At 57.3% G+C, this 22764-nt stretch overlaps 1 protein-coding gene across 17 annotated transcripts in view; it reads left to right on the top strand.

Moving 5' to 3' along the window:
• Positions 1 to 22377, top strand: part of PLEKHA6 (pleckstrin homology domain containing A6) — a 132604-nt gene extending 110227 nt beyond the window's left edge. For 11 of the 17 annotated variants that reach the window (XM_036343339.1, XM_036343335.1, XM_036343337.1 and 8 more), the window contains 15 exons: positions 3749 to 3829; positions 4735 to 4803; positions 6030 to 6110; positions 6386 to 6535; positions 7265 to 7360; positions 8814 to 8925; positions 9790 to 9929; positions 12229 to 12358; positions 12581 to 12687; positions 13486 to 13662; positions 15100 to 15267; positions 15341 to 15474; positions 15939 to 16084; positions 20721 to 20844; positions 21475 to 22377. In XM_036343339.1, the coding sequence (XP_036199232.1) occupies positions 3749 to 3829; positions 4735 to 4803; positions 6030 to 6110; positions 6386 to 6535; positions 7265 to 7360; positions 8814 to 8925; positions 9790 to 9929; positions 12229 to 12358; positions 12581 to 12687; positions 13486 to 13662; positions 15100 to 15267; positions 15341 to 15474; positions 15939 to 16084; positions 20721 to 20836 (1707 nt within the window). In that variant the 3' untranslated portion in view covers positions 20837 to 20844; positions 21475 to 22377. The remainder of the gene's footprint in view (positions 1 to 3748; positions 3830 to 4734; positions 4804 to 6029; positions 6111 to 6385; positions 6536 to 7264; positions 7361 to 8813; positions 8926 to 9789; positions 9930 to 12228; positions 12359 to 12580; positions 12688 to 13485; positions 13663 to 15099; positions 15268 to 15340; positions 15475 to 15938; positions 16085 to 20720; positions 20845 to 21474) is intronic. The other 6 variants (XM_036343341.1, XM_036343340.1, XM_036343338.1 and 3 more) reach the window with 4 other exon arrangements.
• The last annotated feature ends 387 nt before the right edge of the window (positions 22378 to 22764 follow it).

Below are 22764 nucleotides of genomic sequence, written 5' to 3'. Positions count from 1 at the left end.
AACAAAGTGGCCTATATTTTGGTTTGCGCCTTCACACCCCTTCCCTTCCGAGCTTTTTAGGGCAGCTGGGAGTTTCCCGGGGAAGGAGAATATAAATGGCCCCATGAATAATGAATGCCACCTCCTGTTTGTTCAGCCAGATGGGACTGCCCCCCAGGGGAAGGCGGGAATTTGCATCTTTGCTGGAGAGAGTAGCACAGATGAGATGCTTGGGCCTAACATGCCAGGGTTTAGTTCAGCGGGAATCTGGGAAATGACCCTGTTAGACTCTGCAGTTTGTAAACAGGATGAACTCAATGATAAATTGATTCACGGAGATAGAGATGGCGAATAAGGCTTAAAGGATGACAGACTTGTCCTAGGATGGTTCAAAAAACCCTATCGATTCAGTATATTTGTTAGTTCACATACATCACAGCGTATGGTGGACAGAGGGAGTCGTTTCAACCCAGTTTCACAGATGAGCGTCCTGAAGAGGCAGAGATTGTTCCCACGGGATGGAAGCCATGGGCTGCCTGGGCCGGGCTCCTGGGCTCTCTGCCCATTGGCTACCTGGCTTTGTAGGCTCAGGGGGCGGTGACACTCACAGCCAGGGGTCAGCACGCCGGGCATTTCTCTGAGCACATCCTCCCGTGCTGGGATCTGTGCTACAAATCACGGGAGGCAGCCTGGGGCGGTGGGGAACATCATATGGTAGTAATAGCAACAACAGTGGCCGCAGCGACCAGAATTGGGTGCTTCCTCTGTGCTCCGTGCTATTCTAAGCACTTCACAGAGCCTAACTCATTTAATCTTGATGGAAACCCTGCAAGGGGGGTGCTATGATGATCCCCTTTTACAACTGGTAAAACTAAAGCTCAGAGAGGCTAGAAAGTGGGCTGAGGACACACAGCTGGTGCATGGCAGAGAGTGGAATAGGAGTCTGAGCTTTGACCTGGTTTATAGCTGCGGAAACATCTAGTAAATGAAGAAGCTGGGGTCATACCTCATCGGGATGGTTTTGTGCGCTCGGAGCTGTTGAAAGAAGCAGAAGCATGGCATCAGAGGCGATAACCATGGCTGTGGATGGGTCTAGTCACAGCACGTGACAGGCACCTCACTGGGCCTCATGTCTTCGTCACTCTTCCTCGCAGAAGGCCTTGGGCACGGGAAGCGCTGACACCTGCATGCCCATCAGCAGGGAGGGCTCCCAGCCCGCAAGGACCTTGCAGTTAGTGCCAGAAAGCAGCACTGTGTTGCCCAGTCCCTGAGGGTGTCCGGTCCGTGGATAACCGGGAGGCCAAGCCTGAGCAGGCCTGGAAGCCCTGACCCCCAGCCCCAGAGCTGGGTCTGCTGTGCCCTGGGCCCTGGGCAGGCTCTCCTCCCTGCGGCCCGTCCACGGTGCCTGGCTGTCGGGTTATTAAGTGCAGACAGCAGTGCCTCTACTGGGGCCTCTGTTCCCCCAGAGGGGCGGGGCTTCAGAAATAACCTTTTGGAGTTGTCCTCCTCAATAAACAGATATCCTAGATATTCTTGAGAGGCGGTTTGACATGATAAGCCTCCCGAACACAGAGTCAGACGCTGCACTTTAGTTCCAGCTCTGCCATTTACAAGGATTTTGCTTTGTTGTTGTTTTTTTACCTTGAAAATGTCTCTAGTCTCTCTGGGCCTTTGTTTTCTCCATTATAAAACAGTCATCATAGAACTTGCCCTCCCTGCCTCCAGAGGTATCGGGGGAATCGAGTAAGAATGCGTTTGAGAGCGCGTTATCAGGCATTGGCAATAAGTGGTCATTGCTGCTCTGGTTATTTTATTGTTCTTTTTCTTCTAAAACTCAATTTCAAATATTTCTGAGCGCCCTTATTATGTATAAGGCACTGGGCTAGGTGCTGTCTCAGTCAGAGGATGGTACCCAGGAGTCTAGAGAGACAGAGGATGGTACCCAGGAGTCTAGAGAGACAGAGGATGGTACCCAGGAGTCTTCCTAGAGACAGGCCCCACCTGGGCTGAAAGAGCTCGAGTCACACCAGGGTGGGTACAGGCCTGGGTGGGGCCAGTCCTGCTTCTCCTTTCTTCTCCAGGTCCGCTGGCTGGTGGGAGGGGGCGGGGGAGGGGGGGGACGGGGATGAGACCAGTGTGCATCCAGGAAGGGCCTGGCCTCCCTGCCCTCTCACAGCCGATGTATTGGTAGATCTGCCTTGTCTTCCATCCACACATCCACACGCCATCCACACATCACACACAGGACGCAGGCATGACACACAGGTAGCAGATGTCAACATTCACCCATGTGCACACCCCATGCACAGTAAATACAATCTCTCTCTCTCTCTCTCTCTCTCTCTCTCTCTCTCTCTCTCTCTCTCTCTCTCACACACACACACACACACACACACACACACAGGCTCCAAGAAGGCAAGGATCAACTCTAGTTCAGATCCTACAGTGTGGTTGATGTCCTGTTGACTTACCTATTTCACAAAGACTCAGCCTCATGTTATAATCGCTCTTTTGAAAGTCTTTTAAGTGACATTTTATGCCATAGAAGAAAATTTCCAATTAGGCTAATGAGGCAGGAAAATCAGATTCTCAGAAAGCCTTTTAAAATGCTGCAGGACCTGCAAATGGGTGGGCGGGTGCCCCTCACCATCCACGGCACACGGAAGCAAGGCCGAATCTGGACTGCCACCCAAATGGTGCAAGGAAGACACACGTGGGTCCAATAACGATTGGCAAGACAGGGGCCGAAATGGGGGGCCTCCTGAACTGAGAACCCAGAAGATCTGCCCTAAAGTGGCCCTATCCCTTCCCTCACTTCTCCCTAAAAAGCTTTTCCTGTGCTCCTCCTCTCTGCTGCCTACTCCTGCAGATGAATTAAGTTAAAGGGACATAGCCAAGGACGCTCCCTAATATGTTCACTTTTTGGTGCCATCACCCTGGAACCAGTGGGGGAAAGGATGGCATTTCTGGTTGTTATGTTTGGCTCGTCCCCTCTCTTTCCCTCCATCCCTCCCTCACCTTTCTTTCTTTTTCATTTGCCAAATAGTCTCCCCCCCGCCCTCCATGTTCCCAATGATGCTTGAAACGTAAGATAACGTGTTGGGAGAGCAGTGTTCCAATATCCGGTGTCCCTTTAACATGGCTTGCTTGTTTTGGCCTCCTTATTTGCTCCCTAGCGTCATCCAAGATCGGCATGGATGCTACCAGCCCAGCTCTGGAAACCATGTTTAGCAATCCTTTCTACTCTAGAGCCAAGAGGTGGGCAGGGGTTGGGGCGAGAGACCTGTGCCTAGGTGTTTGGGAGGCCCATCCAGAGACAGCTGTTCCTCTCCAGTTGTTTCATTCAGTTCAGATTGTGGGAGACTGGCCTTTGCCGCTGCCTGTGTGGTCCTTGACCAAAGCAGTGTGCGACATGAGAGCTGGGGCAAGGAGATGACCGACTTGACCAATGTGGGCGAGACCCATCGTCCTCAGGAACCCTGGGGAAGCGTCATTGGGCTGGGACATCTCAGAGCTGTGAGCAAGGGCGCAGGGACCTCCCAGCTCCCTTCTGTGGCCTTTCCTCAGGGCAGCTTCAGGGCTGGTCCTGAGATGGAGTTCACAGAGGAAGAGTGATGGGTGAGGCCAAATAGAGGCCAACGAGAGGGTGCTGGAGCCCCCAAGAGGACCCGCCCTGTTCTGTGTCCCGGCAGGCGAGCACAGGAGGGTGTGGGGGAGGCGTCTCTCTGTGAGTCTGAGTTTGAATCGTCCGTTCCTTCCTCTGCTGCAGATGAGTGAGAGTGAGACTCTGATCAGTATGGTGAACCGCATGGTGGAGAGCTCCTCCCCCAGGGCCCAGCTCTTCATGCAAGTAAGACCTCTGCTGGCAGCATGAGCCCTGTCAACGCCATGTCAGCTGCTTGTGCATGGTCCAGTCCACCCACCTGGGATGGGGCTTGCTCCGCCCAGCCCACTCACCTGCCAGGCCTCATCTCCCAGGCTCAGCCCGGTCTCCCTCCTTTAATGCCACTGTGTTTCCTTCATTCTTCATGTTCATGGATAAACCCAAGGCCCATTTCCCAAACCATCAAAATAGCACCAACATCTCATGCCTGCCAGGGATCACAGATCTGCTTTGTTAATGTCCAGGGCTTCTATTTTATATTTGGTATCTTCTCCTCAGACATTACTGGGGATGAGGGCATGGGTGTGTGACAGGGAACCATCCCAGGCCAACGGTGTGAAAAGGGTGCTGTGGTTACTGGATGCGTCATGGAGGGCAGGGAGCATGTCCTGGACCCAGAGACACTTCTGTGTGTGTATCAGTCCTGGTTCAGGCACCAGCCCTGTGACTGGTGTTCAATCCGCTAGGTCAACAGTCTCAAGTATTTCCGATGCTCATTTCGTTCTCCCGTGTCTGATCCTCAAACACAGCTGAAGGGTAACTGTTATTCTGGTTGTTACCCACAAGCCCTCTGGGAGCTACACACCCTTGGAGTCCCTCTCAGCAGTAGCTTTGGGAAGAGGAGACAGCAAGAGCTGAGCAGTGCCTCTGCTTCTAGAATGGGCCTAGGACCATTGGGATGGAGCCTAGACCAGGCCGCCCCAGGCTTCCCAGCCAGGGCACAGAGAGTTAGCTCAGCTCAGGGGCCCAGGTGGAAGCTACCAGAGGTGGTGTCTGATGGTCTCTGGCAAAAATGGAGCAAGGGTTGTTGCTTTCCCACCTCCGCATGCCCTCTGTGCCCTGCTGCAGTAACCGGCCTCCTGTTCCCGCAGGTCCCTCCGTACCCAGAAGTGTTCCGGGACAGCGCCCACACCTACAAGTTAAATGAGCAGGATACAGACGTAAGAGCAGCGCTCCTGCTCCCTCTGTCCACTCCACCCCTCCTGCTGCTCTTCTCGTCCTCCAGCTCCTCCATCCATCTCTCTCCTCGCGGCTCTTCACACATGCGATTCATGTTCTCTCTCACTGCAAAGACAACATTCTTCCTGTGCCTCCCCCCCGCCCTTCTTTTCCCATTCTCCCCCCTCCCCCTGCCTCCCACTCTGGCTGTGTGTTTCCCCCTGAGCCCCAGGCCCCGTGTCTCCAGCCGTGGGATCTGCTTCCTGCAGAAACTCAGACTTTGCTAGGAGGTCAGTCGTAGTCCCTAGGTAACTGGAAAGAAGAATATGGCTGTGCCCCAGCCCTCCGGGAGCTTCAGGGTAGCGGCAGACACCAGGTGCCAGTAGGTGGCAGCAGATGATTCATATACGAACAGCCCGAAAACAGGTTCTGCAGGAGTGAGACCATGTGGGCTGGTAGGTCAGGGTCAAAACAGGTGGCATGTGAGCTGGCCTTGAGCTAAAAGGCCCAGAGGCATGATCTGGTTCCGGGGGAAGGAGCTGCAGGGGTATGTGAGGAATGGCATGAGGAGAGCTGTGCACGTAGGAAAGCACAGGTCTTTCCGGAAGAAAGTGTGGCCTCACCTGCTTTCTCTCCACCTCCACTGGCTTGTCTGGGGAGCAGATCTGCCCAGCACGCCTGGGAGAGGTTCCATTCAGGCGAGGACCAGCCCTCTGAGGGACCCCAGCGTCAGCCATCCGAGACCCTGGCGAGGGGAGGGGAGAATAGGCGTTGTGGACCGTGGAGCCAGTTTACATTGTTTACTGGGTTTCAGAGAGAGTTGTCCAAACACCCTACCTACCCCTTGAGTCCATATCACCGAGGAGGCCTGGAGGGCCAGGCCACGTTCTCGCCCCAGCCCTCATGAGTTGGAAGACCTGGGAGGATGGGAATGTAGGAGCCTCACGTTTGGCGTTCAGCCCTCTCTTCTCTCAAGCTGACTCACTTCCTTAGAGAATAAACACACCTCCCCTCCCAGTGGGTTCCTAGGGAATCTCCCAAGGTAAAGACCACCTTCCTGTTCCCAGGAGTTTCCCAAGTCAAGGTGAAAGGCTAGGCTTCTCTGCAGGGGAAAGGAGGCGGTATCCAGAGGTCGGGCCCCGCCAACCCCAGTCTCAGGTCCCCATCAAATCGTGTCCTTCACCCCCTTCTCTCTCCCTTCCTGCCCCCCACTCCCTCGGGACCCCAGAAGTTGCTGGGCAAATTGTGTGAGCAGAACAAGGTGGTGAGGGAGCAGGACCGGCTGGTGCAGCAGCTCCGAGCTGAGAAGGTGAGAACCAAGGGGTGGCCTTGAGTGGGGTTAGGTGGTGGGGGAGAGCTGGGGGAGGTGTGGGCTGCCATCTCCATCTTGACTAAGCTGAGAGCTTCGCCCTCCATGAACTGCTGTCCTGCCCTTACTCTCCTGGGCAGCCTCAGGCAGGGTGAGGACAACCTCCACCAATCAGCCTGGTTGGGCCTCTAGGGCTCCGGCCTGGGTAGCTAACAGCCCAAAAGAGGGGAGCTCAGGGCCATTCACAGCCCCCTCCCTACCCCACCTTTCCTCAGGAGAGCCTGGAAAGTGCCTTGATGGGGACCCACCAGGAGCTGGAGATGTTCGGGAGCCAGCCCGCCTACCCAGAGAAGCTGCTGCACAAGAAAGAGTCCCTGCAGAACCAGCTCATCAACATCCGGGTGGAGCTGTCTCAGGCAACCACGGTAGGTAACCATGGAAACCAGAGCAGGTCTGCACCTGCCAGGAGAGCCTCCCCTTCCCCCACTCCCCGGCAGGGCTCCCCAAATCCCAGTTCTCCCCAGAGGGCCAGAGCAGGGTGCTCCTGGGGAGGGACACAAACAAAAACTAGAGCTCTGCTGTGCAAAGAGACAGCCGGTAAGCCAGGCTGTTCGCCCCAGTCTCCATGGAACTGGCGAACTTTCCACCAACTATACCTGCCCCAGGATGGTGTGCAGTCAAGGCCACTTATTTCCCCGGCTGCTCTGTCTTTTCCCCTGGAGAACCCAGACCCTGGCAGCAATGCTGCTGCCTGGTCATCCTGGGCAGCAGCAAAAGCCCCCAGACAGCATGGCACAGAGAGGAGAGCAAACCTCCAGAGGCACAGCGCTTCCCTCCGTCTCTTTTCCCTTTATCCTCCACTTTCCATGGCCCGATCTGGGAGAGCAGGAGGGTGACGGCGCGATGCTCCCCCCTCCGGCCTGTCCACATGTCCGGAGAGGATGCTATTTTCTCTTACTTTGGTTTGCAGCAGGGCGGGCTGTGGCACCTCTTGTAAGGCTGGTGCTTGGCTGTCATTCGCATGTCGCAGGCCTGTGGGCACTCCTCCCCACCCTCCCCAGATCTGCCGGCCTCCGGCCCCTGGCCCCGGCCCAGTTGCAGGATGAGGCATGCTAGGCGAGCTGCTTTCTCAGTAACCGCTGCTCCCCGTGCAGGCCCTGACCAACAGCACCACGGAGTACGAGAGCCTCGAGTCGGAGGTCTCTGCCCTGCACGACGACCTCTGGGAACAGCTCAACTTGGACATCCAGGTGACCAGGGCCCTGGGCAGGGGAGGGGGGAGCGGTCCACATGTGCTGTGGGTCTTCCCTTGTCCTTGTGGCCAAAAGAGACCAGAGTGGCTTCCTCTCCTGCTTTAGAGATTTCAGACTTCAGACAAGGGGTTGGTTTCTGAGACAAAAGACCAGGTTCAGGCCACTTCAAAGGGACTCTAAATTCCAGGATGAGGATAGCGTGGGGTTCTTCTTCAGTTCCATCCAATGACAGGGCATGAGCCAAGGAGAAGCAGAGGAGCGTGCTAGATGTCAGGTGTTGTATGACTGAAGGACTGAACAGACATAAATATCAATACACGATCGATATAAACCTCCCTCGGGACGTCAGAAAGGCAGGCAGTGCGGGCTACACTCAGGCATTTGGGTAGGAAGAAACCTCCTTTCAGGGACTTGTTAGAAGCCCTGTCTGGAGGCAGCGGCTGGACACGCTGACCGTGGGCATCTTGTTCTCTGCCTCCGTCTGTCTTTTCTCTGCTCAGCGCGCACCTCCGTGCCTCCTCTCTCGCTGGCGTTGCAAGCCCTGTTTCTCTGGTGCGGTTAAGCCCTGGTTTCCCTGGTTTTCCTCCTGCTTCCTCCTGCTAACAGAACTTACCACCCTAGCCTTGCAGCTCGTTAGGTGGAGCGAGGCAAAGGCCTGGTCCGAGGACGCAGGTGGTCGGTGGGCGCCTTTAGGAGGTGGGGGAGTGTGAGCAAGAGCACCAGCTCTGGAGCAAACAGACCCAGATTCAGGTGGTGGTCGCACAACTTACAGGTGGCCGGGCTGAGTCCCTTCTCCTCGGACGTGGGGACAGCTGCCGCCCTCGCCTCATAGAGCCGTGCGGCCAGAGCGGGTTAGTGTCTGCACAGCACTGAGCGCGGTGCCCGGGGTGGAGGTGCTAAATCAGAGGTGGCCATCACTTTTCAAAGAGTGGGTGCTGTCATCGAGTATAACCCATGAGCATTTAGGCATATGCTGGGGGTGGGCATTACAGAAGAGCTACCTGGAGCTGAAGAAAACCGGGAAACTGGAGCTCAGCCTGGAGAGTGGGCTGCCCTGGAATGTCCGCCTGCGGGGCCTCCACGCCAGGACCTGTCTCCCCCAGGGGCTCTGGGGGCGGGTCCCCACTCTCTTTTGGTTCCGAGTCCTCAGGTTGACCTAAGGGGGCTCTTTCCTCTGATGAGAGTCCTCTCCTTGGCATTCAGAACTGCGTTTCATAGAGGCTGAGGACACAGAGGCTGCCCGTGAGAACGGCGAATGTGCTGGAGGGTGTGTGTGAGTGTGTGTGTGTGTGTGTGTGTGTGTGTGTGTGTGTGTGTGTGTGTGTGTGTAGTGTGTTTACACTCCCTCGTGCACAGGGCTCCTGCCTGCTGCTGGTTTAAGGGAGGTGGGGAAAGGGCTGGAACACTCCTCAGCAGTCACTTCCTTTGACCTGCTCTGTGGCTGTTGCAGAACGAGGTGCTCAACCGGCAAATCCAGAAGGAGATCTGGAGGATCCAGGACGTGATGGAGGGGCTCAGGAAGAATAACCCGTCCCGGGGCACGGACACGGCCAAGCACAGAGGTGGGTCCCTCCCCTGCCAGCCTCGGGCCTCTGGCTTCACCGGGAACGCTCAGTGCCCTGGCTCCTCCCACACCTGCATGCTCACCCTCTAGGCCAGTGGTTCCCAACCTTCCTAATGCCGCGACCCTTTAATACAGTTCCTCATGTTGTGGTGACCGCCAATTTCATTGTTACAAATTGAACATAATTAAAGCATAGTGATGAATCACAAAAACAACATGTAATTATATATGTGTTTTCCGATGGTCTTAGGCGACACCTGTGAAAGGGTCGTTCGACCCCCAAAGGGGTCGCGACCTACAGGTTGAGAACCACTGCTCTAGGCCAAGCATGTCAAACTCGTGACCAGAGGGTTTAAATAAATGAGGCATGCGGCCTGCCAGCTGCAAGTTTGGCACGCTTGCTCTAGGCCCTCACTCTGTGCTCAGAACCAGCCACGGCCTCTCAGGGCTCCAAAGTCTTCCCCGGGGCCCCGGGGGTGGCGGGTGGGACACCCTTATCCTCCCCTCCCCAGAACAGACTTAGAGATGCTGTTGACCCTGATACCCAAGATTTTCTCCCCAGAAAAGGTCAAAGAGCAGCTGGGCGTCCCCGGCCCCGAAACCCCCGGGCCCCTGGGTGGTCTGAGGCCTCTACCTTAGTGTCCTCCTTCAGCCTTGGGACCTTGGGCCGGCTTGCTTTGACATCCTCTCCCCTGTGCCACAGCTCCCAGCCGTGACCCAGCCCATATAGAAGTCCCTCTGGCAGGCTCCGGGGACCCTCCCAAGTCCTTGAATCCTCCCTGCCCTCTCCACCTACATAGCCCATCCATACCCCAGGCCACACCCCTGCCCACCCTCATCTTCCTCCTCTTGTTTCCCCAAGGAGGCCTTGGCCCCTCGACCACCTACAGCTCCAACAGCCCTGCCAGCCCTCTCAGCTCCGCCAGCCTCACCAGCCCCCTGAGCCCCTTTTCCCTGGTGTCTGGCTCGCAGGGCTCCCCCACCAAGTCCGGGTCCAATGAGGTAAGCTGATGAAATGGAGTAGGCGGTGAGCGGGGGAGGGAGGACCAGGTGCTCATTTGCCTAAAACTACACAGATTCTGTGCCCCGTCCTCCCCAGAGGCCTGCAGTCCCAGTGCCTCTGCCTGCGGGGCCGTTCTCACCTCCAGTGTGTGATCTACCCTCCCATTTCTCTTGTGCCTGCTCTCGTCTTCACCGGTTTCCCTGGCCTCCTCCCGGAGCACCAGGACGGGGAGCAAAGATACTAAGCACTTGATCGGAATTTAAATCCAGGGGGTGACAGGGTGAGGTCTGGGGGACAGTTTCCTAGTCAGTTGATAAGCAAGTGTTTACAGGCTCTATGGCGGGAAAGGGTGGCAGGAAGCCCTGTCGGGGTACCCCTGCATGCCCACGGCCTCCACTCAGAGAGCCCAGCCCCCAGTGGGGACCGAGGCCGATAGACAGCAAACCAGCCTCAGGCACGTGGCGCTGCGTGTCTCAGTGCTGAACCACGTGGTTCAGACCGTAAATGCTACGCTGTTCCAGAGAGGATGGGACTGGAACTGGGCCTGAGGCGTTGGCACAGGTAGAGGAACAGGCCGTCGCAGGCAGAGGGGCTGGGGGAGCACAGGTACAGGGTGGGGAGGTGTCGGAGTGACGGTGAGGCAGTGAGGAGAGAACTTTGGAGAAGGGCTGGGGAGTGATGGGCGTGGTGCGCAGGTGGCTCAGGGAGGGGAGCTGGCTCTGCAGGCAGCCGTGTCCAGGCCACAGGTGGGAGTTTGGGTCCAGGGCCCCGGGTCTCCGCGGTGGCGTCTGCCTCTGCTAACGCTCTTTTCTCCTGCTCTCACAGCGCCTGCTCTTGCTCCTCCTAATGCTCTGGCTTCTCTCTGCCTCAGGAGCCCGGCCCACCGCGGCCCCCCCTCCCCAAAGCCTACGTGCCCCTGGAGTCTCCTCCCACCGTGCCTCCACTCCCTAGCGAGAGCCACTTCTGGCCATACCCCAACTCCCCTTCCTGGCACTGCAGTGGCGAGCCCGCCAGGGGCCAGGTACCCAGCACCCTTGGGTCCTGGAGGGCAGGGGCGGAGGGAACGGGACAGAAGGCCAGGCGAGGGGCAAGGTGGGGCAGGGAGTCACTTCTCCGTGCCAGTGTTCTCCCCCGCACTGAACTTCTGCTGGGCCCTCTGTCTGGTCAAACTCTGGGATAAGGAAAGGGCTGGCGGGGACACTCACACGGCCCCTTTCCCCTCTTTGCTTTCTGTGGACAACGGGGAAATGAGTTGCTGCTCTGCCCTGTGCCCCGGCCCCTGGGGGCCCCGGCTATGGGTGGTGGCATGGCCCCTCCCTACCAGCATGACCAGGTGATGGGAATCAAGGGACCCCCACACACATACTGGTCCTGTCCTTGTCCACCCCAGGCCCCAACCCCCCTTGCTCTCTCTGTCTCTGCCTCTGTCCTCTCTGGGGCTCACCACCCTCTGGAATGTAAGGGTACAGGCCCCCTCTCCCCTGTTCTGGCCTCCCCTCTCGCCTGGATCCCTAGCGAAGATCCAGGAGAGGCGTGCAGTTAGGCTCGGAAGAGGTTGCACGGTGAGTAAATAGTCCTGTGCCTGAAACTGGGAAACTCGTATTCTCGTCTCAGCTACTGGTGTGTGCGTAGCCCTGCGGGTCTGCCCAGCGAGGTGGGCAGGGCCGGGAACGGCACTGCATTTCACAGGTGAAGGCAGGGTGTGTGACCTGCCGTGCCCTCCATCGGGGCTGGAGTGGAGATTTCTGAGCTCTGGCCTAGGCTTCTTTCTCTGTGGTCCTCACTGGGACTTAGATTCTTCAACTGCACGGAGGGGTGCAGGGGGTCGGGGGCGGGGGGCAGGCACAGAATGGAGCAGATGATGGCTGAGGTCCCTTCTGGTCTCATGATTCTGTGAGCCACAAGCTAAGTGCCCCTTTCCTGCCCCCAGAGTCCTGGTCCCTAAGCTCACCTGGTTCTTTTGCTCAAGTCTTGGGTAGGATCCAGACAGAGTCCTCAGCGATCCTTGGCCTGATGGCCCTCCTCTCTGGCTCACAGAAAGTCCGCGCTCTTGGTGCTTGCCAAGGGGACTGGCCGGGTTGAGGGGCCTCCTGGAGGCGTGAGCCCTCCTTCCCCGAGGACCTCGCCCTGCCCAGCCTAGTGCCTCCCTGCCCACTTCACAGCTGGCACACGCAGAGTAGCCCTGTCCTGGGTTTTCAAGGGTTTGCATGTCAACCATTGCTAAACAAAGAACTATCACCGGGGCCTAGTTCCTGGCAGTCACTCGCACATTAAACACCTCCTCATCCTTCCTTCCAGCCCAAGGCAAGCTATGACCCAAGCAAGAGAGAGTCCCACCAGACTTCACCCCTGGACACGTCTAGGGACATCAGCCTTGTGCCTACCCGGCAAGAGGTGGAGGCAGACAAGCAGACAGCTCTCAACAAAGGTACCTCCTGCCCCATCTTCCCTGAGAAGTAAGGCTCAGGGTCAGAGAGGAGCGCAGGGTAGTGCTCACTCATACCCACGGAGTGCTCACCTGTCAGCCCGGTCTTCTCCACAGGATGGGGGTGGTGGGGTTTGAGACCGAGCCTCTCTGAGAAGCAGCCCCGCCCCGTCTCTCCGCCTTCCTCTCTCCACGAGGCCCACTGGCCACTCTGTCTCCCTGCAGTTGGCATTGTGCCCCCGCGGACAAAGTCGCCCGCTGAGGAAGAGGTGACCCCCGCAGGGGTGGTGAGGAGGAATGCTAACGGGCTCCCCAATGGCCTCTCTGCCCGGGTAAGTGTGCTTGCGGGCTCTGGGGGCTTGGCGGGCCTGAGCCAGGCCAGGAGCCCAGGGGCCCTGAGTGTCCACCATCTGCCGCTCCTATTCGAGAAACCCAGGGCTGGAGGCGGAAGACAGAATAAGCAGGAAGGCCAGCAGCCCCAGCCGAGGGGGTGTCCTTCAAGGAGACGTGCCAAGGGACAGGAATGTGTGCACAATAAAGATAAAGAAAGTACTGAACAAAATTATGACGATGAGACACAGATGTGGCAGAAACCAGTGGTCAGAGTCGTGCGCTGGCCAGAGCAGTGTGTCAGGGTCCTGGGGCCGCTGGGAAGGAGCAGAATGGCACGAAGTTGGTAGCTACCCCACAGAAGTTTATTTTCTCACAGTCCTGGAGGCCAGAAGCCTGCACTGGAGGCCCAGCCATGCCCCCCACCCCCACCACAGCAGATGGTTGTTGCTTGGTGTCCTTGGCTTGTAGACACATCACTCCAGTCTCTGCCCCCACCTTCACATCACCTCTTCCATGTGTCTTCTTGTCTCCCATGAGGACACCCATTATTGGTTTTAGGGTGGCCCTGAACAGGATGATCTTGAGACCCTTAATTTAATCACACCTGCAAAGACCCCATTTCCAAATAAGGTCACACTCCCAGGTCCTGGGGGTCAGGACTTGGACATAGCTTCCGGGGACCGCTATTCCATTGACTGCAGGCAAGCTTCCCAAGGAAGGGAAACCTTAAGGGATGAGGGCAGCTGAAAAGGCTGGTGGAGGACCTGCGCCTCTCAGAGCCTCGCCTCCCCCCGCAGCAGGAGCGCCCCAAGAGCGCGGTGTTCCCGGGCGAGGGCAAGGTGAAGATGAGCGTGGAGGAGCAGATCGACCGCATGCGGCGCCACCAGAGCGGCTCCATGAAGGAGAAGCGGAGGAGCCTGCAGCTTCCCGCCAGCCCTGCCCCCGACCCCAGCCCCCGGCCAGCCTACAAAGTGGTAGGTCCTCCCAGCCACCCCCAGGCGTGGCCTGACAGTGGTCACCACTGCCTACTCCCGGGTGCGGGTGCGGCCAGCCTGGGCTGGAGTCCTGGGGTAGGCTGGGGCTTAGAGAGGGAGGGGCCGGGGAGGCTTCTGCCCACCGGGCAAGGAGATCAATCCTGCTACAGGCCTTTCCTTTTTTCTTTCTTTTTTAAAAATGTATTTGTATTGATTTCAAAGAGGCCGAGAGAGAGAGAGAGAGAGAGAGAGAGAGAGAGAGAGAGAGAGAGATCAATGATGAGAGAGAATCATTGACTGGCTGCCTCCTGCATGCCCACATTGGATTGAGCCCACAACCCTGGCATGTGCCCTGACTGGGAATCCAATCGTGACCTCCTGGTTCATTGGCCAACACTCCACCACTGAGCCACACCAGTCAGGCTGGGTGTTTGCTTTGTGTTTAAAGAAAACTCACTTACCCACGGAATGCCTTGATTGTCTTGGTTGAAACAAATTACATACCATTCAGTTATCAGAGGGCAGTATGCAATCCACCACCCACAAGTGGCCAGCACTCACAACCGTTTCCAGAGCACTTGCTGTGGGCTTGGCACTGGGCTGAGTGTCCTGACGATCATCATGCCAGCTCAGTGTTGCATGGCGCGATCCAGTTCCCAGTCCCTTTCACGTTCTCCGTCTAGTCCAGTGGTTCTCAACCTTCTGGCCCTTTAAATACAGTTCCTCATGTTGTGACCCAACCATAATATTATTTTCGTTGCTACTTCATAACTTCAGTAATGTTGCTACTGTTATGAATCGTCATGTAAATATCTGATATGCAGGATGGTCTTAGGCGACCCATGTGAAAGGGTCGTTTGACCCACAAAGGGGTCATGACCCACAGGGTGAGAACCGCTGGTCTAGTCCTTTCAATAACTCGGGGTTAGGAACTATTATCCTTAGAGAGAGAGAAACCAAGCCACGAGAAATTAAGGGAGTCCTGGGCCACACAGCCATTAAGCGCAGAGCTGGGAGGAGCCCAAGGCATCTGCCTGATTTTTCTTTCTGTAATATGCAAAAATTGTGACTCATAAATCCTGCCCTCAAACAGTTTACATTCCAGGTGGTGGATTGGAACTTGCATCATAATAGGAAATGATTAGAGACACTGAGTGTAAGACACTGAACCAACTGCCCAAATGTGTGCCATAGGAGGCAAACAAAGGGCACAGCAGGCTGGGGGGGGGGGGGGGGGGGGACGAATGCTGGTGAGAAATGTTGATGAAGTCTTGCTTCCGGGTCCTGGCAGATGGGCAGGCTTCGGGCAGGCAGTAGGCAGGGTGGTTCTGCAGTGGGAGCCATGGGGTGGCAGCGAGCCGGGCAGGGACAGCGGGGGCACACATGGTTAGGGCTCCCAGGAGGCACGGGTAGAAATGGAGGTGCCCATGTCCCCAGGTGCGTCGTCACCGCAGCATCCATGAGGTGGACATCTCCAACCTGGAGGCCGCCCTGCGGGCGGAGGAGCCTGGCGGGCAGGCCTACGAGACGCCGAGGGAGGAGATCGCCCGGCTTCGCAAGATGGAGCTGGAGCCCCAGCACTACGACGTGGACATCAACAAGGAGGTGAGCGGAGTCCAGGGAGCGGGTGGAGGCCCTGGGAGGGACGGAGGGAGAGATGACCGCGGTCCCTCCACAGCTCTCCACCCCCGACAAAGTCCTCATCCCTGAGCGGTACATCGACCTGGAGCCGGACACGCCCCTGAGCCCCGAGGAGCTGAAGGAGAAGCAGAAGAAGGTGGAAAGGATCAAGACGCTCATTGCCAAGTCCAGGTAACTGGCCTGGGGGAATCTCCGGTTTTTCTGCCCCCCTTGCACCGGGGACACCAGCACTCCAACCCATGTCCAGCCTCCCCCAGAGTAGAGCGAATGGAGGCAGTGGCTCAGAGCAGCGATCTGGGCCTGGCCCTCCAGTGGGGCAAGGGGCTGCCCTTGGGTGCCCAGAGCACCATGAGCTCACGCACATGCTCTCATCCGGACACACCGAGGGGCTGCCTCTGTGACTTCTCCCCTCCCAGGCAGCCCTAAACGTGCACTTGAACCTTCTAATTCATTGTAAAGCATCGTGGGTAAGGGTCCCAACATGTGTTGTGCCAGGGCCCCTCATCCCTGGGGACAGCCTTGCTGGGGACCAGAGCCTGCACATGCCCTTGCCCCCCCCACCAACCTCAGTCCACAGGTCCCCCCCACAGGATATCCGGTCCCCCCACCATGTCTGTGTGTCTGTGCCTCCTCAGTATGCAGAACGTGGTGCCCGCTGGCGAGGGGGACCTTGTGGACGTGCCCCAGGACTCAGAGAGCCAGCTGCAGGAGCAGGAGAAGCGGATTGAAATCTCCTGCGCCCTGGCGACCGAGGCCTCCCGCAGGGGCCGCATGCTGTCTGGTGAGAGGGGCTGGGCCTCGCTCCGCCAGGGAGAGGGCTGACCACGTAGGGGAGGAGGCACGGGCGCTGCCAGGGGTCAGGGCTGGAGAGGAACAGGGCGCGGCAGGATGAGCATTTACTGGGCACCAGGTACCGTGCTAGGCTCAGGGCGCACAGAGGCCGGAGCTGCTGGTGCAGGAGCGCAGAGCTGTGACGACCCTCCTCGCCCCTGTATAGCCGGATGGCCATGGCCATGCAGGGAGCACAGGGAGCCACTCTACCTGGGCAGGTTGGGAAGCACAGAGAAAGGTGATAACTGACTTGACTGGGAAAGATCAAAGTATTTACCAGTTGAGGGGTGAGGGCCAGGTATTCCAGGGTGCCCTTCCCTTCCCCTTCTTTTTTGCTTTGTTAAACCTCACCCAAGGATATTTTTCCATTGATTTTTAGAGAGAGTGGAAGGGAAGGGGAGAGACAGAAATATCGATGTGAGAGAGACACACCTATGGTTGCCTCCCGCATTGAGCCTGTGACCAAGGTACGTCCCTTTGACCTGAATCAAACCCGGACCCTTGGGTCTTCAGGCTGAGGCTCTATCCACTGAGCCAAGCCGGCGAGGGCTCACTTCCCCTTCTGGCTGCACACGGAGAGGAAGAATGAGAACGAGGGTGCAGGCAACCAAGGAGCTGAGCGTGCCAGCAGTCACCACGTGGGCTACTGACCCAGCCCACGCTTCTGCTAAGAAAAGATGAGTCTGAGGAGCTGACTCACACGGGTCCAAGGGCAGCAGGTCCCAGATGGACACCGTGAGGTCAAAGTCAACAGGACTCGTTCTCCTTGGCCTGAGACATCGCCCGGAGGAGATGAGAGTATAATAGGCAAGAACGAGATGAATGAAGGCGGGAAGAATTAAAGGGATTCTTTCTGAACGGGAGCACGAACGGTGGAGGAGAGACAGTGTTGAGTCATGAAGGCTGGAAGATGAACTGTTGTCTCCCCTCAAGACAAGGTGGTTAGGATGGAGAGGGAGGGGAACAGAGGGGGCTTTGGGGCCCGTCAGGAGGGATGCCCAGGAGGATGCCGGGTTTGATGACTTTGGTGCAGGAAGCAGCGATGGGGCACGGGCCGCAGGTACAGCAGCCTGGGTGGGAGTCAGTGGAGGGGATGGCATTTCATGGCGGCGTTTACGAGGGTTTGAGTTCTGGCTCCCTGAGGCTCCGGCCCCTCCTCCGTACAATTCAAATGAAGACACCGGTGTGGTGGTGTGAGGGACAGACACAGTGTGTGCTAGGCCCCTAGCACATGGCCAGGCACTCAGAGCGTGCTCAGTAAGCTCCCGCCAGCTGGGGCAGTAGTCGGGGTGGTGATGGTGGTAGTTAGTACTCGTTGAAATAGCAATGGCTGACATAGGAAGAGGAGCCATTTGTGGTTTTGTAGCTATTTTCAATATGGATCTTTTCAGAAACCAGCAGCTTTTAGGGTACAATAAGGATGTAAGGGAGAACCTACTGGCACTTGGGGTGTCGTGGACATTAGCTGGGTGTCCTGCGGAAGCCCCTGGAGATACTTCAGAGAGAGGCTACCCGTTGGGCTGGAGTTGAGGGTAAGGGAAATGCTGTAGCCAGAGGCAGCAGAACCAGTTTGGCTGCCAGGAGGCCCCGGTCAGACCTTCCTGCAGTGCAGCTGTAAAAGGAACTTGAACCCTCCAAAGATCAAATTCCACCCGCTCTGGGCAAAGGGAAACTTCCTGTTTCGAGGTTAGAGCACACAATATTGTTCTGAATCCTTCCCTCCGCCGCTGCCCCAGCCCCTGGCTCTCTCTCCTACAGTTCCCCAGCCAAAGGTCCCAGGGAAACAAAACCCGCCCAGCCTCTCAGGTTCCCTCCACACACACACACACACGCTTACACTTCAGGGCCTGTGCACTGAGCACACGGTCCCTGGGTTTTGCCCAAACCCCAACTATTTAAAAAATGGTTGTGGAAGGCCAGACCTCAGACTTCGCCCACTGTCCCCACCACCCGTAGTCTATGGTCCAGGTGCCCAGAGCGGCTGATCTGCCAGGCACAGCGAGGACTGTTCCTGGGCATACATGGTGTGGGCAACGTCCATGCTGGGGGCCTGTGTGCATGGGGTGCTGGGCACGGGCCTGAGGACAGTGCCTGAGTGTGGGTGTGTGGCACGGATGGTGTGGTCAGTGACGAGTGTGGCAGCTTGGGCACCAACACCCGGTGCGCGCGGACACAAGTCCGCACTACGGCAGAAGGCAGTTTTCAGGTCGTGGACATAGCATGAGGTCATGGACAGTGTCTGAATCACTACTGTTTGTAGATGCGCATGTATTTGTGTGTATTCCAGTGTGCGGTGTGTGGGGGAGGGAATGTTTGGGTACAAATATAGGAGTGTGTGTGTATGTGTGTACGTGTGTGCAGAATGTCTCCGGGTGTTGTGCGGAGACCGGTTATGTATGAGCACAGGTGTATGTGGTGAGCTGTCGGCGTGTAGGTATATGTGTCTAGGGGGCCCAATACAGGATGGAGGTAGCGTTTATGCATGTGCTCATGTGTGATTGGCTTTGTTTGCAGAACGGGGGATGATAAAACGTTTGTGTATGTTTTGTGCACGGTGTATATATTGCAATATTTGTGAACATCTGTCTGCGTGGGGTGTGGGGGGAGGTCTCATGAATGTGAGTGTGTGTGACTGGTTATCGGTGTATACAGATGTGGCAGGACTTGTGAGCACAATTATAATACCTCGTCTGTCCAGTACATACCTGCTGCATATGTGAGCTTTATTTCAATGGCTGTATTTCTAATATGTATTTAGTATTTCTCTGCCTTTTTAAAAAGGTTCTATTTGACATAATTAGTCTTGCTTGCTCTTACTGCTTTAGTGTCATTAAAAATAGTCTTACTTAGCTGGTCTCTGTCAAGGGTTGCCCTAAGGGGTTCTAAATGGTTCAGACCTGTTTGTAGCTACGTTAAATGCTCCCAAGCTGTCACACCTTTAAAGTTATGTCTACTTTCTGCCAAAGATTTTCCCTCTTCAGTTGGGCCTTCTTATGGATGTCATGGGTCCCTCAATTCCTCTTTTCTAATTTTCTTGTTTTCACTCTCCCATGGGCTGGAACCCCAGCCAGTCAGCACCTTTGAGTCGTGCGTAACTCAGGGTCCCTGGACTCGAAAGAGCGCCTCCCCGGGTAACTGGAAGAACTCCCTGCATGTACATTGTAACATCCATTTGGCTTCCTTGAAATGGTCCTTTCTTAGCTTTTGAGTTTTTGACTGTTTTAGAAACCGAGGTTGCCAGAGAGCTCACCATCGCGATGCAGACATGCATAGGAATGTGTGTTTCGAAAGCATCTGTGAATGCGTTTGAATGTGAAGTTATAGGTGTGCTGAGTCATGTATGTGTGTGTGCGTACGAATCTGAGTTGTGTGCAGTAAGGAAGGATACGGTTTAGCTGCATCCCATGCACAAAGTCCGTGCTGTGTGTGGGCAGACACGACTTCCTGCTCCGTGTCTTCGGTACATGTGTGTGGAGGTGTGCACATAGGTGATGAGCGGTGCGCTGGCCCTGTCTCCTGCACAGGACAGGGAAGGTGACGAGGTCCAGGGCAGTGGGGGAACAGGGAGCAGAAGTTTACCACCCGGATCCCTCTCTCAGAGTAAACATGAGACCCTGGCGGGGCCTGGCTCTGCTCTGAGCCGCAGTGAGGACATTTGCTCTGCTCCCTCCTGCCTAGCAGCTGGGCTGCGGGTGCACAAGGGCCAGGACTGCATAGAGCTGGCCCCTAACAATGCAACGTCTCGTTCTCAACATGGAATAATGATGATAATAGAGTAAAATCTCATTGATTCAAAGTCAGCACCTTAAGGCTTGTAGATATGTTCAGGGGTCGATGGCAGTTTGCCTTCACTGGATTGTGCAGAGTCTCAACCAGCAGGGCTCACATTTCTTTCCTTTTTAAAAAAAGTACATTTTTATTGATTTCAGAGAGGAAGGGAGAGGGAGATAGAAACTTCCATGATGAGAGAGAATCTCCGAGCCCACAACCCGGGCATGTGCCCTTGACTGGAATCGAACCTGGGACCCTTCTGTCCACAGGCCAACACTCTATCCATTGAGCCAAACCAGCTAGGGCAGGGCACAGATACCAGAACTCTCTCTCAGCCTCCCAGAAGCCTCCATTTTAAAGGAATCAGTTAACATGGTGATCACCACACTTCGATCATCATAAGGGGGGGCCGGTGGTTTGGATTAGTGACTTTCCTGTGCTGCTAATCATTAGCAGAGCGCTATCCCCCTAGAAAGGCGCCACCCCACTCCCTGTGCACATTATGGAGGTTTGTGCCAACTTCCCCGTTGTCGTTGTTGGTGGGAGGGGAGCCGTGGGCCCGGAGGCCAGGCCTGGCCCCAGCCGCAGCCACACTGGGTCCCAGCAGAGCCAGGATTCGGCCAGGTCTGCCCCGGGGCCATGTTCTCCGCCCCCGCGCCCCATAGGCCACTCTGCCTCAGCTTGGGCAGGTCCCCAGGCTCCACTGTTCTCTCTGCTTGTCGCCTGCCCTGCTCTCTGCCCTCTGGGGCAAGACCTGCCTGCTCCCCGCCCCCCATACCCCCCCCATTCACCTCCCTGTTCATTTCTGTTTCCAGTGCAATGCGCCACCCCAAGCCCTCCCACCTCCCCTGCCTCCCCGACTTCACCAGCCAACCCCCTCTCGTCTGAATCCCCACGGGGCACCGACAGCAGCCATGCCATGCGGGTCTGAGCTCAGACGTAAGCACTTTTCTACTGTATTTCCTCCACCCCAGGGAGGGGGACCCCTGCCCTCACCCCCACTGAGCCATCTGCACCCTCTCATTCTGGCATGGCTTCTCCCCTCCGCCCGGTGCCTGGCCGCTCTCCCCCGCCACCCCGCTGCTTGAGCCCGGCGTCCCCGTGCTGGGTCCCGGTGCCCGTGCTGGACTGGGGCCGGCTGGCAGGGCGCTGCTTGGAGCTGCCACGCCAGTGCCATGGGCTTTGCTTCTCCGGAAGCAGATGGAACAGAGCTGAGGCCTCCCTCGTCCACTGTCCGGAGGGGACTTCCCAGACACCCTCCGTGTAGCTCCTGTGAGGTCCCAGCCTCAGGAGCCCCCAGAAGCCGTTTCGCCCAGATCTTACTGACCCCAGACCTCACTGTAAATTAAAGTAACGCCAGGCTCTCTAGCCAAAGGCCGTGCCCGTCCTTCCCCCAGCTCAGGGCGCCCAGTGCCAGGCGCGCGGAGAGCTCTTGACTGCGGTCTGTTTCTCCTTCTTGGGGTGAGGGAGGGGCCGGCCCTCGAGGTCTGACCAGAGTCTCGCTCCTGGGAGAAGTGTCTGGAGTCTGCCCTGTGCGGCCCCTTTCTCACCGATGTCCCTCTTCTTCAGTGCAAGCCCTGGCAGAGGCCACCGCCGCGAAGCTCCACAGAGCCACCTTCTGAAGCCCTCCGCGAGGCCCCGGCCCCTCCCCGGCCCGGCCCCCTGCTCTCCTGGGAAAACTGCGAAGAGCCAGGCTGAGGGCCAGGGCTGCCGCCGAGCGGAGAACGGAGCACGGATGCTTCGGCCCCAAAGCCCTCGCTGCTCAGACAGGTCCCTCTGGTCCTGAGCCTGGGCCTGAGACGGAGCAGAAAGCATCCTGTCTGATGCCCAAGTCACAGGGCGCCCAGGCCTGATGGCTGGGGTGTGATGGCCCTACTGGAACATTCCCTGATGGAGAAGACGCCCTGGTGGGGAAGATGCTCTGGACCATCTTAGGTTAGGACGAGAGGTGAGGAGCAGAGGGGCACTCTGCCTCTTCCCACCCTCCTTGACACCAGGACAGCACCTGCCATCATCCCCTCCCCGTCAGCCCTTACCGCCCATGGCCCCCGCTGTGCCGGGGGCTGTGATCCCTGCTGTGGGTGCCCTTTGCGGTCCCGTGGAGACTAACCACTCTGTCCGAGCCAAAGACGAGATGACAAGAGATGGGGCGAGGCACCTTGGCTCCCCGGGGGCCGGGGCAGGCTGGGATAGAGAGCAGGTCTGGGCAGTGTCTGGGGAGGTCGGGAAGGGGGAAGAGAAGGAAGGGAGGTCCTAGGAAAGGAAGGGAAAGAAGCGGCAGGGCTCATTTGCAAGTAAGAGGACAGAGATGGAGAGAGGATGGGAATGGTTTCCCGGGTGCGCCTCAGCGTGGTGCCAAGTCCTGTGCCACACTGTCGGCTTGGCCCTTCCCACCTTGTCCCCAGGCCGATGCCGAGGCCCCAGGAGGCCTCACCAGTGAGCACACGGTGGCCTTCAGCTGAAGTGCTTGGCATGGGGGGGTGGGGGGGAATGAGGGGGCTGGGTAGGACAGTCCGGGACACACAGGGCCCTGTGTAGGCCTGGGCCTGGTGTCTGCCTCCGGTACTGGGCTGGGGGGGCAGAGAGAAGGATCTGTCTTGTGCAGGGTGTGGTCAGCCTTGGAGCCTCTCCTCACCATTTTGGCGGCATTTTCTGGCATGTGCTATGGGCCAGCTGCCAGTGTGCCCGGGGAGAGGGAATGAGCCTTCAGCTGGGAGGCCAGATGCCAGGACCCCGCCGCACACCCCGGCCCCCCAGACGAGGACCCGTGGAGGCTGTACCAAGGACTCCCTCTGGCTGACTCTTTCGGGATCCACCTGACAGGGAGGCAAGTGCAGGAGAGACAGAAGCAAACTCATT

Source organism: Myotis myotis, unplaced genomic scaffold (genome assembly GCF_014108235.1).
Source record: "Myotis myotis isolate mMyoMyo1 unplaced genomic scaffold, mMyoMyo1.p scaffold_m19_p_18, whole genome shotgun sequence".
NCBI lineage: Eukaryota > Metazoa > Chordata > Mammalia > Chiroptera > Vespertilionidae > Myotis > Myotis myotis.
This window is presented reverse-complemented; position numbering and strand designations above follow the sequence as displayed.